This window comes from Eumetopias jubatus, unplaced genomic scaffold (genome assembly GCF_037043125.1).
Source record: "Eumetopias jubatus isolate StellerSeaLion01/CBP00866 unplaced genomic scaffold, mEumJub1_p1.0 scaffold_5, whole genome shotgun sequence".
Lineage (NCBI taxonomy): Eukaryota > Metazoa > Chordata > Mammalia > Carnivora > Otariidae > Eumetopias > Eumetopias jubatus.
In genome coordinates, this window is record NW_028274811.1 from 30,313,557 (window position 1) to 30,326,658 (window position 13,102).

The following is a 13,102-nucleotide window of genomic DNA, read 5'->3' on the forward strand; positions in this document are numbered from 1 at the left end:
GCTCTGAATACGGGCTCTGCTAATGCACTGATGGAGGGGGGGATACATTATTGAAGATATGTGGTACAGAGTTGCTTATGAAAGCTGAACATTAGGAATGACTTCAACGCTCCAAAATAGAGGCCTAATTACATAAATTCTATTACTTGAGATCCTATGTAGCTACTACAAAGTGCAATACTACTCAACAACATAGAAGGTCAAAGTATGTTGCTGAGTGCTAAAAGGTCATAAGACAACCTGTGAAGTGTGTGTTGTATGTACATACAAAGACACATAGATTTTTTTTTTTCCCCTGTATGGCAAGGAAAAAAATGCAAGTAAATGCCACAACACGCTTACAGTTGTTAAAACGGTGAATTTTTAAATAGTTTTTGTACTTTCCAAAGTCTCTATACTAGACATAGGATAGTTCTATGGCCAGACTTTAAAAAATTAAGTTGTTATATGGACGAGGGGGTGGGAATCAAAATATTTTAAGTCGGCGTGTGCATTTAACATAGTGTTTCTTTGATTACCCCAAAGGGCTACTGTTAAATCAGCAGTGTCTAGTCACTACGGAAATGTGGTACATAAAATGAAATCAATTAGTGAGAATAAAGTGGTCTTACTGCCTGGAGCTGCGTCAGAGCTGGTGGGCTTGATGACCCTGTTGGCATCCTCATGAAGGGCTCCAAACCAGTCTTTCAGCCGGGACGCAAGGTTCCTCAACTCCTTATCTGTGCAGGCTGCCGAAAAGCAAAGGAAACAAACAGTGTGAGTCCACGGACTTTCTCTTCTTCTTAGCTCTCTGCCCTCAATATGCAATGCCATCCACAAACCCATGCTCAAAACAAACTTCCCTCTCCAACTATGATGCAGTGCCTTATCCCCACTTGGAAAACAGCCCAAAGATGCTGCAATCGCAGGTAAGGAGCACGACAGAAAGCCTGGACTCCTGGGGTAAAGCAGCATTGCTCAATACTGAATCTGGACTGCCTCTGAGCTGTTAAAACCAATGCCAACTCTCAGAGTCGTGCACCGGCCTCCAAAGACTAACAGATCCCTCTTGCTAACCCGATAGAACTTGCTACTGCAGTTGGCCAGAGATGACATTTTCCACTAAACTCATGCCAAGAGATTAACACTCAGGAAGAGCAAATGTCCTTAGTGAGAGGCTGCCTGGAACACCAAGAGATCCCAGTAACAAGAGACTATCAATTTGGTTTTAGCCCAATGTCGGAATTTGTGCACATCACCTATTCTGTTGGCCTTTTGGCAGAGAGACTTGACTTTCCCCTATAGACAGATGGATGCCACCTTCATCCAAGAGTCCTTTCTATTTGCACGCAGCCCATCTCTAACTATGAGGCTCATCTTTTAGGGTACATGGTAGGAACTGGGGCCAAGGAATACTCCTTCTGAGAACAAGAAGAAAACCTAAATGGGGTGGATGGGTAGGGGGGTGCACACTCTGTGAAGGTCTCCTAGGGTGCTGACGAAGGGCTTGAGGGGGAAAATCCCCAAAGGAGGTACAATGGTGTGGAAAAAGGAGCTGATTTAGCCTTGCTTCCAGATATCACCCTAATTCTGGGTATAGACAATCCTGATGAAGGGTCCAGGCAGTGGCCCACTTTTAACAGGAAGAAAAACTAGCCTTTAGCATCTGGAGGGTAAGAAATTGGAAACCCAAGGGGCCAAAATCCCAATAAGAAGGGACAAAGACACAAACCCACAACCGTTGCTTTTCCCAAATTCTAAAGCTACAGGAGACAGGCAGCATAGAAGTCAAGCAAAACACCATTATAATGCAGAGCCAAGTTCTAAATATCTAATGGAGCTGATGGGATATAGATTAAGGCTGGACTCTACTGGTCTAGAGAGACTGCCAGCATCAGGCTCTTTACTGAAAGGCATGGGGGCAAGGATGAATGAGTAGACAGTTTTGCCAAAACTTCAGTCCAGCCTTTAATCAATGCACACTCTCACTGAACTGAAGGCATAAGCCCCCGTCTTCCTCCCAAAGAAGAGAATAGTATCATACAGATCTTCCCCCTCATTTTTACAACCCATGTCTGCTTTCTCTTTTAATTTTTTTATTGTTATGTTAATCACCATATATTACATCATTTGTTTTGGTGTAGTGTTCCATGATTCATTGTTTGTGCATAACACCCAGTGCTCCATGCAGAATGTGCCCTCTTTAATACCCATCACCAGGCTAACCCATCCCCCACCCCCCTCCCCTCTAGAAACCTCAGTTTGTTTTTCAGAGTCCATCGTCTCTCATGGTTCGTCTCCCCCTCTGACTTACTCCCCTTCATTCTTCCTCTCCTGCTATCTTCTTCTTTTTCTTTTTTCTTAAAATATGTTGCGTTATTTGTTTCAGAAGTACAGATCTGTGATTCAACAGTCTTGCACAATTCACAGTGCTCACCGTAGCACATACCCTCCCCAATGTCTATCACCCAGCCACCCCATCCCTCCCACCCCCAACCACTCCAGTAACACTCAGTTTGTTTCCTGAGATGAAGAATTCCTCATATCAGTGAGGTCATGTGATACATGTCTTTCTCTGATTGACTTATTTCACTCAGCATAACACCCTCCAGTTCCATCCACGTCGTTGCAAATGGCAAGATCTCATTCCTCTTGATGGCTGCATAATATTCCATTGTGTATATATACCACCTCTTCTTTATCCATTCATCTGTCGATGGACATCTTGGCTCTTTCCACAGTTTGGCTATTGTGGACATTGCTGCTATAAACATTGGGGTGCACGTACCCCTTCGGATCCCTACATTTGTATCTTTGGGGTAAATACCCAGTAGTGCAATTGCTGGATCGAATGGTAGCTCTAATTTCAACTGTTTGAGGAACCTCCATACTGTTTTCCAGAGTGGCTGCACCAGCTTGCATTCCCACCAACAGTGTAGGAGGGTTCCCCTTTCTCCACATCCCCGCCAACATCTGTTGTTCCCTGACTTGTTAATTTTAGCCATTCTGACGGGTGTGAGGTGGTATCTCATGGAGGTTTTGATTTGGATTTCCCTGATGCCGAGCGATGTGGAGCACTTTTTCATGTGCCTGTTGGCCATTTGGATGTCTTCTTTGGAAAAATGTCTGTTCATGTCTTCTGCCCATTTCTTGATTGGATTATTTGTTCTTTGGGTGTTGAGTTTGAGAAGTTCTTTATAGATTTTGGATACTAGCCCTTTATCTGATATGTCGTTTGCAAATATTTTCTCCCATTCTGTCGGTTGTCTTTTGGTTTTGTGGACTGTTTCTTTTGCTGTGCAAAAGCTTTTTATCTTGATGAAATCCCAATAGTTCATTTTTGCCCTGGCTTCCCTTGCTTTTGGCGATGTTTCTAGGAAGAAGTTGCTGCGGCTGAGGTCGAAGAGGTTGCTACCTGTGTTCTCCTTTAGGATTTGGATGGACTCCTGTCTCACGTTTAGGTCTTTCAACCATTTGGAGTCTATTTTTGTGTGTGGTGTAAGGAAATGGTCCAGTTTCATTCTTCTGCATGTGGCTGTCCAATTTTCCCAACACCATTTGTTGAAGAGACTTTTTTCCACTGGACATTCTTTCCTGCTTTGTCAAAGATAAGTTGACCATAGAGTTGAGAGTCCATTTCTGGGCTCTCTATTCTGTTCCATTGATCTATGTGTCTGTTTTTGTGCCAGTACCATACTGTCTTGATGATGACAGCTTTTTTGGTTTTTTTTGTTTTTTTTTTTAAGATTTTATTTTATTTGACAGAGAGAGCACAAGCAGAGGGAGAGAGAGGGAGAAGCAGGCTCCCTGCTGAGCAAGGAGCCCGATGTGGGACTCGATCCCAGGATCCTGGGATCATGACCCAGGCCGAAGGCAGCCGCTTAACCGACTGAGCCACCCAGGCGTCCCGATGATGACAGCTTTGTAATAGAGCTGGAAGTCTGGAATTGTGATGCCGCCAGCTTTGCTTTTCTTTTTCAATATTCCTCTGGCTATTCGGGGTCTCTTCTGGTTCCATACAAATTTTAGGATTATTTGTTCCATTTCTTTGAAAAAAGTGGATGGTATTTTGATGGGGATTGCATTGAATGTGTAGATTGCTCTAGGTAGCATTGACATCTTCACAATGTTGGTTCTTCCAATCCATGAGCATGGAACGTTTTTCCATTTCTTTGTGTCTTCTTCAATTTCTTTCATGAGTATTTTATAGTTTTCTGAGTACAGATCCTTTGCCTCTTTGGTTAAATTTATTCCTAGGTATCTTATGGTTTTGGGTGCAATTGTGAATGGGATCGACTCCTTGATTTCTCTCTCTTCTGTCTTGTTGTTGGTGTATAGGAATGTCACTGATTTCTGTGCATTGATTTTATAGCCTGCTACTTGACTGAATTCCTGTATGAGTTCTAGCAGTTTTGGGGTGGAGTCTTTTGGGTTTTCCACATAAAGTATCATATCATCTGCAAAGAGTGAGAGTTTGACTTCCTCTTTGCCGATTTGGATGCCTTTGATTTCTTTTTGTTGTCTGATTGCTGTGGCTAGGACTTCTAATACTATGTTGAATAGCAGTGGTGATAGTGGACATCCCTGCCGCGTTCCTGACCTTAGGGGAAAAGCTCTCAGCTTTTCCCCATTGAGAATGATATTCGCTGTAGGTTTTTCGTAGAGGGCTTTTATGATATTGAGGTATGTACCCTCTATCCCTATACTCTGAAGAGTTTTGATCAAGAAAGGATGCTGTACTTTGTCAAATGCTTTTTCTGCATCTATTGAGAGGATCATGATTCTTGTTCTTTCTTTTGTTAATGTATTGTATCACGTTGATTGATTTGCGGATGTTGAACCAGCCTTGCAGCCCAGGGATAAATCCCACTTGGTCGTGGTGAATAATCCTTTTAATGTACTGTTGGATCCTATTGGCTACTATTTCGGTGAGAATTTTTGCATCCATGTTCATCAAGGATATTGGTCTGTAATTCTCTTTTTTGATGGGATCTTTGTCTGGTTTTGGGATCAAGGTAATGGTGGCCTCATAAAATGAATTTGGAAGTTTTCCTTCCATTTCTACTTTTTGGAACAGTTTCAGGAGAATAGGTATTAATTCTTCTTTAAATGTGTGATAGAATTCCCCTGGGAAGCCATCTGGCCCTGGGCTTTTGTTTCTTGGGAGATTTTTGATGACTGCTTCAATTTCCTTAGTGGTTATAGGTCTGTTCAGGTTTTCTATTTCTTCCTGGTTCAGTTTTCGTAGTTGATACATCTCTAGGAATGCACCCATTTCTTCCAGGTTATCTAATTTGCTGGCACAGAGTTGCTCATAATATGTTCTTATAATTGTTTGTATTTCTTTGGTGTTGGTTGTGATCTCTCCTCTTTCATTCATGATTTTGTTGATTTGGGTCATTTCTCTTTTCTTTTGTATAAGTCTGGCCAGGGGTTTATCAATCTTGTTAATTCTTTCAAAGAACCAGCTCCTAGTTTCGTTGATCTGTTCTACTGTTCTTTTGGTTTCTAGTTCATTGATTTCTGCTCTGATCTTTATTATTTCTCTTCTCCTGCTGGGTTTAGGCTTTATTTGCTGTTCTTTCTCCAGCTCCTTTAGGTGTAGGGTTAGATTGTGTATTTGAGACCTTTCTTGTTTCTTGAGAAAGGCCATGTCTGCTTTCAAGAAAAGCCCATCTTTCCTTAGCCTGGAGTTTGGGGCTTGATGGAGAATAGAGCCAAACTTCCCAGACCTCGGGTAGAAAGGTCTTCCTGACTCTCCACTGCGGGGGGTGGGCAGACCCAGCCTGGGTCTGTGGAGTCTTCGTGCTCTCCCAATCGCTGTCCTCATTCCAGCCAGGATCCAGATCTACACTGGGCCAGGCATGGAGTGTATGCATTATTTGCACTCATGTTATTAAGGACCTCAAGATACTTAGCCTTGCTTTCAACAACCAGGACATGACTCAATCTTAAAACACCAGCCAGGAAATGGCACCAAGAACTGTCTTTAGACGCAGCACAGCATAAGAGCTCTGGGCTCACAGTGCCTGGAATGAATCCCAGCTTTACTACTGCCTGGCTGGGTGACCCCAACAAGCCCCAACTTCTCAGCGCCTCAGTGTCCTCAGCTCCAAACCCAGGATACCACTACATGACCATGAATTCGACCAAGTATGTAAAGGGCTTACAAAGCACATGGTACGTAACAATTACTCGGCATGTGCCAGCCATGATTTAATGGACGGTTTATAGGTAAGCTCAGAGAATTTCTCACAGCATTCAGAAAACCAGTAAGACAAATGCACCTCAACAAAACTGGCTTTGTCCACATAACACACTGGGGAAAATGGATACCTGTACTATCTAGCACAGCTGCCATTAGCCAGATGTGCCTATTTATATTAACAATAATTTAAATAAGTTAAAAAAAAAGTTAAAATACAGTTTTCCGGTCACACCCACCCCACTGAACAGTCACACGTGGCTGGGGACACCATGGCAGACAGCACAGGTACAGAGTGTCTCCCAAGTGCCGGATAATATCGGATGACATCAGCTATCCTTTTGGGATTTCCAACTTTTTAGATGTTCACCATGATATCCTGATATCTGGTATCTCTACTGCTTCCCTTTGGTGTTTTTTAGTTTTTTATTTTCGAGAGAGGGAGAGAGATCTAGATCTCATGACCCTGAGCTCATGACCTGAGCCGAAACCAAGAGGCAGATGCTCAACTGCTCAACGGACTGCACCACCCAGGTGCTCCCCCACCCTTTGGTGTATAAAGATGGGCTGAGGAAGAAGATCCCATGCCCGCTCAAGCCGGGAACCAGCATCTCGTGCTAAGCCACGCACACAGCCAGGAGGGGGCTGTGACTCACGGGTTTGCCTCAGGAGCAGGTCCACAGGGACACGCTGACAGCCCCAACTCGGAAGCTCGGGAAGGAGCCCTCACTTTCATGACTCTTCAGATGCCAAGCAGCTCGTATTGGGAGAGGATGTGGTCTGTTTTCCCCAATGGGAGTGGGATGTGGGCTCTAGAGTCAATCTCACATTTGAAAATGGAAAATTAATAGCATCTATTTCTTCTCAATTGCCATGCACACCATCTATTCTAAATGTTCTCTGAGCAGAGAAAATTGCCAAGTCAACTTGCAAAGGAAATGAATCCCCGTCTCACACTGCAGGATAAATTAGTCAGTCATGTTTAACTAAACCCTGACAGATGTGCAGGTAATCTATATCTTTAGAAGACTGCTGAATTTCCCACCGGCTTTCCGAAGTACACAGGCTCTGGATGGCTGATGGAATCAGGCATTGGAATCTCAAAAGAGCTAATGTGTCACTCAGGGAGAAGTGCACAAGCAAAATGCCACTGGCTTGGGTGGAGAGAGATCAGAAAGCCAGGACAAAGGAGGCCCTCAATTAATGGGCCCTATTCACTTGCTGTGGTCCTTATGGGGACAAAGTCTGGCACAGTTGGCCTGGAGCTGGATACATCCCAGAGAAAAACAATAAAGATGACAGCCTGCAGAGCACTATTTGTTCAGACTGAGGATTCTAGCCACCAAAGACACTCTGACAATGGGTGGGAGGTGGGGGAAGGGGGAGGATGCCTGCCTTTAAAGGTGCCTATCATAGCCCCTGATAAAGGGATGAACTGAGGATTGATGTTTTCAGAAAACGGGGGACTCAAAGGGTACCTCGCACACACTCAGTTCCTTCCTGGGGAAAAATAACTTTTGGGAAAAAGAAAACCTTTATAAAACCAAATCCACCTGCCATTTTCACTCGGTGCCCTGAGGTGGACCGATCCTGGTGATTTCTCAAGAGGGGGCTCTGAATCTGAGCTCTCCTCTCCCCCTGGTGACAGAAGCTGGTACTCAGGCCACGAGCATCAGCATCCTCAGAGGAAGAGATGGTGCTGTCCTGGGAGAGGACTCGGTTCACTGCCACAGGCTGGGACCCGACCTCCTTGGCCACTGGGTTACCTTCCGGAGTGAATGAGGCCAGCCAGTCCTCTCTGTTTCCCACCTCTCCCTTCTCTTCCCTCCTGCCTTCCACCTGGGCTTCAGCTCACTTCGTCCAGAGAGCTCCTGCCAGCATCCTGTTCCTCTGTGATTCCATAACTTGCCTTCTTGTTTCCCACAGGCTACTCCCCATCTTTCTCACGGGACTTCAACCTGCTCCGGCATGGCTGGAAAGTGGGCAGCACCCCCGCCTCCTCGTGCGGTCAGCCAATGGCACTACCAGACCCTCGTATCTGCACGGCACACACCTGGGAAGTGTCCGGATTCCTACAGAAAGTTCCCCGCTTCTTGCTATCTTTCCACTGCCTTCGTTCCCGTCCTCATTCCCAGCATTACCTCCCACCAAGAAGGCTGGATTGCGATTCTCATTGGCGGGTCTTTTCCCCCCCTTTCCCCTTCTCCTTTCTCCAAAGCACTCTTTCTAAAGTGATCAAATCACTTTCGTGCTTAGCTATTTCAGAGACTCCTCATCCCCCTGCCGGCAAATCCAAATCTGTCAGGTGGCCTGTGCATGGATCATGGTGCCCTGGGCCACCTCTGGTCTCCCTCCTCTCCTCCCTGGGCTCTGTGCCCCACTCTCCACCCTGAGCACCCTCCTCTCCTTATCTTGCTAATGCCAATTTCTCCATCAGATCTCTCAAGAGGACTTCCCTAACCCTCACGGGAGGGGAGTTTACCTCTTAAAGCCTTCCAGCGTCTTACTCCTTAGAGGGTAGTCATCACACCTGTACCTTCTTCACTGTTCCTCTTCCCTTCTAGTAGCAGCAGAAAGCAGAGTCTGGCTCAGCTCATGGGGCCTAGCATCTTAGAGAGCCAGTTCCTGGCATGAGGAATGCTCTCGACACACACTAACTGCGCATATTATGACCCTCTTGTTGCCTTTTGCACACTTCAATTTATCTGTCTGCAAAATGGCATAATAAAGCTCAGCTCATAGCATTATTGCATGGAATAAGATAACATCAGTAAAACATAGCTCACAGCTACTGGCGTATAGCAGGGACTTCACAAATTTATGTTCCTCTTCCCATATCCCAACTGTCTGCATAATGTGTTACCATTTTATCCTTATGTGCTTTTTTTTAAGCCTCAGGAGATGCTTTTGATATAGAAAATAAGCTCTCTCCTTTACTTATTTTGTAGGTGGGTCAGTACAAGTCCACAAGATTCGACTTGCAGTGTACGTTTGCCTTCTCCCAAAGAGAAAAGCTACATGATGGGAGGGTTTGGCCTGACTTCCCTGGGCCTGTATTCTCAGCACTTACCAAGGGTGGATATCTAGTTTTCAAAGCAGAGGTATTAAAAGAACACAGGAATGCGCGAACACACTGGTTGCAAGTTCCCAGAGTCGCACATTTACCAGTGACAGCGACAGGCTTTGGATCCAGGCTGTTTTCTGGCTGGGCTGCCCCTGGGTGCCGGATTGGCTCCTTGTATTGACTGGGCTTGTCGGGAGCCAGTACTAACTGAGGCAATTAATAGACTTGGTCCATTTTCTGGGTTGGAAAAAATCAAAACATCAGGCCCTCCCATGTAAAGGGAGCTCTGCCAGTGATGTAGGTGAGGCAGCTAGCTGAGTATCAGAGGGATGAATTCAGGCTCTGCCTTCATTAGCTTTGGCGTGAGAACAGCGTCCTGCGGAAGGGGTGCGTAGCCTGCTGCCTTCCTGTTATGCTCCCAGAAGCATGGATCACATGTGCAGCCGCTGGGGCTTCATTAGAGAAAAGTACAGCGCCACTGCACATTACTGCAAAATGTACAAAAAGACAGCTTTCTCCCCCAGGAAAGCACAGCACTCAGGCAGAGAAGGGCCCAGGTAATTTGGTGCTCTCCCAGTGGACTTCTCCTGTCTGTTTGGAAAATATGAACAAAATGCAATAAGCAAGTGCAAATAAGACACATACAGCCTCCGTGGAAGGTTGATAGCCCAGGAAAGGAAACGGGATCGCTTTTTCCACCTGGGCACCAACTCCCCTCTCTACCCGGGGCCTGGAGCTTTAAGGGGCTTGGGGCTAGACTGGATTTGAATGCAGACAGTGTTCCAACAAAGCAGGAGGACAGCGTGAGTGACCCAACTTATGCGTGTGAGAAGGAAGCACTGGGCAGAGAAGCTGTCCCACGGTTCCTGCAGCCCTGGTGAGGCCCTGAGGGAGGAAGAAGGGGTGCTGTCATCTAGTACTATCTGCTTGTGGGGCAGTGAGCCTGGGCAGTAGGTCCTGAGGGAGAGAGAGGGCTGCTTCTCAAGTATCAGTGATGGGTTCTCCCTGCCCCTGGCCACCATGGTGCTGTCTTCCCTGTTTCGTTCAGACAAGGCCAAAGGCCAGTGAAGAGCTGGTGAGGAAGTTTCAAACAGGTAATGGTTCTGGAAAGCGGGGGCGGGGGGGGCGGGGGTAGGAAATCCAAGCTTCTTTGAAAAGTGCTCCCAAAGGTGGGAACTGGTCTTTCAAGCTGGTCTTGGCTTACTGAGGACTCTGGGGGATGAAGGACAGTCTATAGAGGCCCCTCGGAGGATTAGACAGAAAACCAAAGGCAAGGAGACAACCAGAAGGATAAAACATACTTGGATGACAGAAAGTACAGGTAGGGACAGAAATTCTGTATTCACAGCTATAGTGTTAATATCTAACAGAGCGAGCAATAGAAGTGAGCGTTCATGTGTGTGTGTACGTGCGCGGATGTTAAAATCCTAACTGAAGCTCCATTTGAACACCCAATCGGGGCTGTTTGAAAATGGCAAATCTGACACGCAAGCATCGCAGGCTACCCGTAAACCTCTGCCAGGGCACCAATTACTGGTATACTCTTGTAACTCATGAAATCCTTCAGCTAAAGAGCCAAACAAGAAAACACGCCACCTGTCACAGGGACCCACTGCCTTCTGCCACCCAGGCCTCACAGAATGCTTAGTTCAGGGTTCCGGAAGAAGTTAATATGAAAACAGCTAGAATTTAGTTTAAACTTTAGTGCCTCTGAAAGTAATTATGGAGTTGGGCCAGACCAGAGTTCTCTCCGGAGCGGGGTTGGGAGGCCTTCTCAGAAAGGGAGACCTTTGAAAGTAATCTTCTTCAGCCCTCCTAGGTGCTGTTGTGCATAATTACTTCATCAAAGCAACACTGGGTCAGTGCACTCAGAGTGCATGCAATTAGTATCTCCTATAAAAAGTCCAGCCGAGCCTTCTTCAGGGCAGAGATCAGAGGATGAGCAGAGCCAGGATCGGAGCGACCACAAGGATGCCATGTCATCCTCAGGTAGCTGCAGCCTCCTCCTCCGGAGTGGGCCAGGGGACCTCGTGCTGTTGCATGCTGAGCAGGCAGCAAGTGGTACAGGGTTGGGGGTGTGTGTAGAAATGCTGAGGAGGGGTGCTGCCCTTTGTGGGAGGCGGAACGAGCGTGAGATGAGCAAGACTACAATCCCCCAGAAACGTACGCTCTAGTAAACTGGAACTCACAGAGGTGAGGGTTGATTCTGCTTAGCAGTTTCAAAAGCAGGCGGCAGACCCTGGTTAAAGGGATCCTGGGGCAGCAGGAGAGTGAAACGAGGCTCTGGAGAAAGCCAGCGCTGCGCCAGGTCTGCTCCGCCATCCTAGCTGCGACCGGCCAAGTAACTGTTCCAGTTTGCAGCTTCCTCATGGGCAGATGCAGCACGAGGAGCTCAGAGGACGGTGGGAGGACTGCACTGGAATGCACTTAGCACTCCGGAACTCTTGGTGCTGATGCTGTGTCAGCGCTTGTGGACACGGGCAGCACCGACATCCACCAAAGGGCAAAGTATGGAAATCAGGATCACACAGGTGGCATTTTCAAATCAGATGGCCGCCTGAAGCTAGCCAGTAAGATGCGATTCTCCTCTGTTTTTTTTTTCCAGAGGTGAGGTGACATCTCCAAGGTCCTACAGATGTTAAATGGCAAAATGGAGATTCAAATCCAGGTCTCGGAATCTGAAGGTCACTTGATCGGCTCTCATACCACAATCCCAGCTTTCTGCACCTCTCTTGCACCCAGTCCCCTGGCAGGCCCAGAGCCTCTTCCACCATATAAAGATCATGCAGGTGAGTGCGGGAGCCCAGGCAGACCAACCCTCCTTCCCCGGCACACAAACAGGTGGGTGGTCCTGTGGCTGAGAGCCCAGGCTTGCGGGCCTGACAAGCCCTGGGTTTGAATCCCAGCTCCCAGCGCATGAGCTGTTGTTCTCCACCTAAGTCCCTGCTCTTCTCTAAGCCTCTTTTTTTCCATAGGTAAGACAGGGATACTAAGAGTCAGAGCCTCCCCAGTTGCGGTGAGGATATGCTGCGAAGATTAAGCCTTCAGAAACCAACAGGCAGCCACGCCCAGCTTCCCTTCTGAGGAACTCGCAGAGCTGGGAATGCTTACCCCTGGGAGGGAAAAGATTTTTTTTAATAAACTCCCAGCCTAAGCAGATTTAGTGACTGGAAACAACCAAGGTTTCCCGAGGGGATTTCTAAAGCCTAGATGAGCTGAATCCCCATATCTAATTGGTGATCATCTAACAGAGATTCGAGCCAGGTTACACCTGCTCAAATTAAACTGCGTCATTATATGTAAATCCAGTTTTTACTTTTCAGTGCCTAAAACATCAGTCTATATGCATGTTCTCTTGTCCTGGGAGAATGCACCATTTTATGCAAAAACAGGCCTGAGCAAAGGAATTAGGGCCCCATTATTCAGAAGCTTGCTAATAAGGTCCTTCCTAAAAAGCAATCTTTGCAAGAGCTTAAAATACTGACATTAAACTCGGAGGAAAATGAGTTAAACTAATTAATGGTAGAACCTACAAGCAAAGATGGATAAATTTCCCCATTAACCCCATTACAGCTATTCTTAGTAACCTGATTTGAGGAGACTTTAATGTTTCCCTTGATTCGAATGATAATCCTTCATCTGGAAGAAGAAATACATTTAGAACTTACACAACATTTGTAAATGTGCATTAGCAGAGTAACACTTATTTTTCCCGCTGAATAATCTAGAGCAGGGAGGTTAGCTAGATGAAATAAGCTTTTAAAGCTTCGGATAAAATCCATAGCCTTTTCTATACTCCGGGGGGGGCGGGGGGAAGCCGATGTGCAAACCATTGGTTGGAAATACCAATCCTG

The 13,102-nt window shown here is 46.4% G+C and overlaps 1 protein-coding gene across 3 annotated transcripts in view; it reads right to left on the minus strand.

Annotated features, from left to right (window-relative positions):
• The window catches only part of SPOCK1 (SPARC (osteonectin), cwcv and kazal like domains proteoglycan 1), a 600,902-nt gene that overhangs the window by 21,601 nt on the left and 566,199 nt on the right, over positions 1-13,102 (minus strand). For all 3 annotated transcript variants that reach the window (XM_088023618.1, XM_028103674.2, XM_088023617.1), the window contains one exon: positions 612-728. In XM_088023618.1, coding sequence (XP_087879744.1) covers positions 612-728 — 117 coding nt within the window. The remainder of the gene's footprint in view (positions 1-611; positions 729-13,102) is intronic.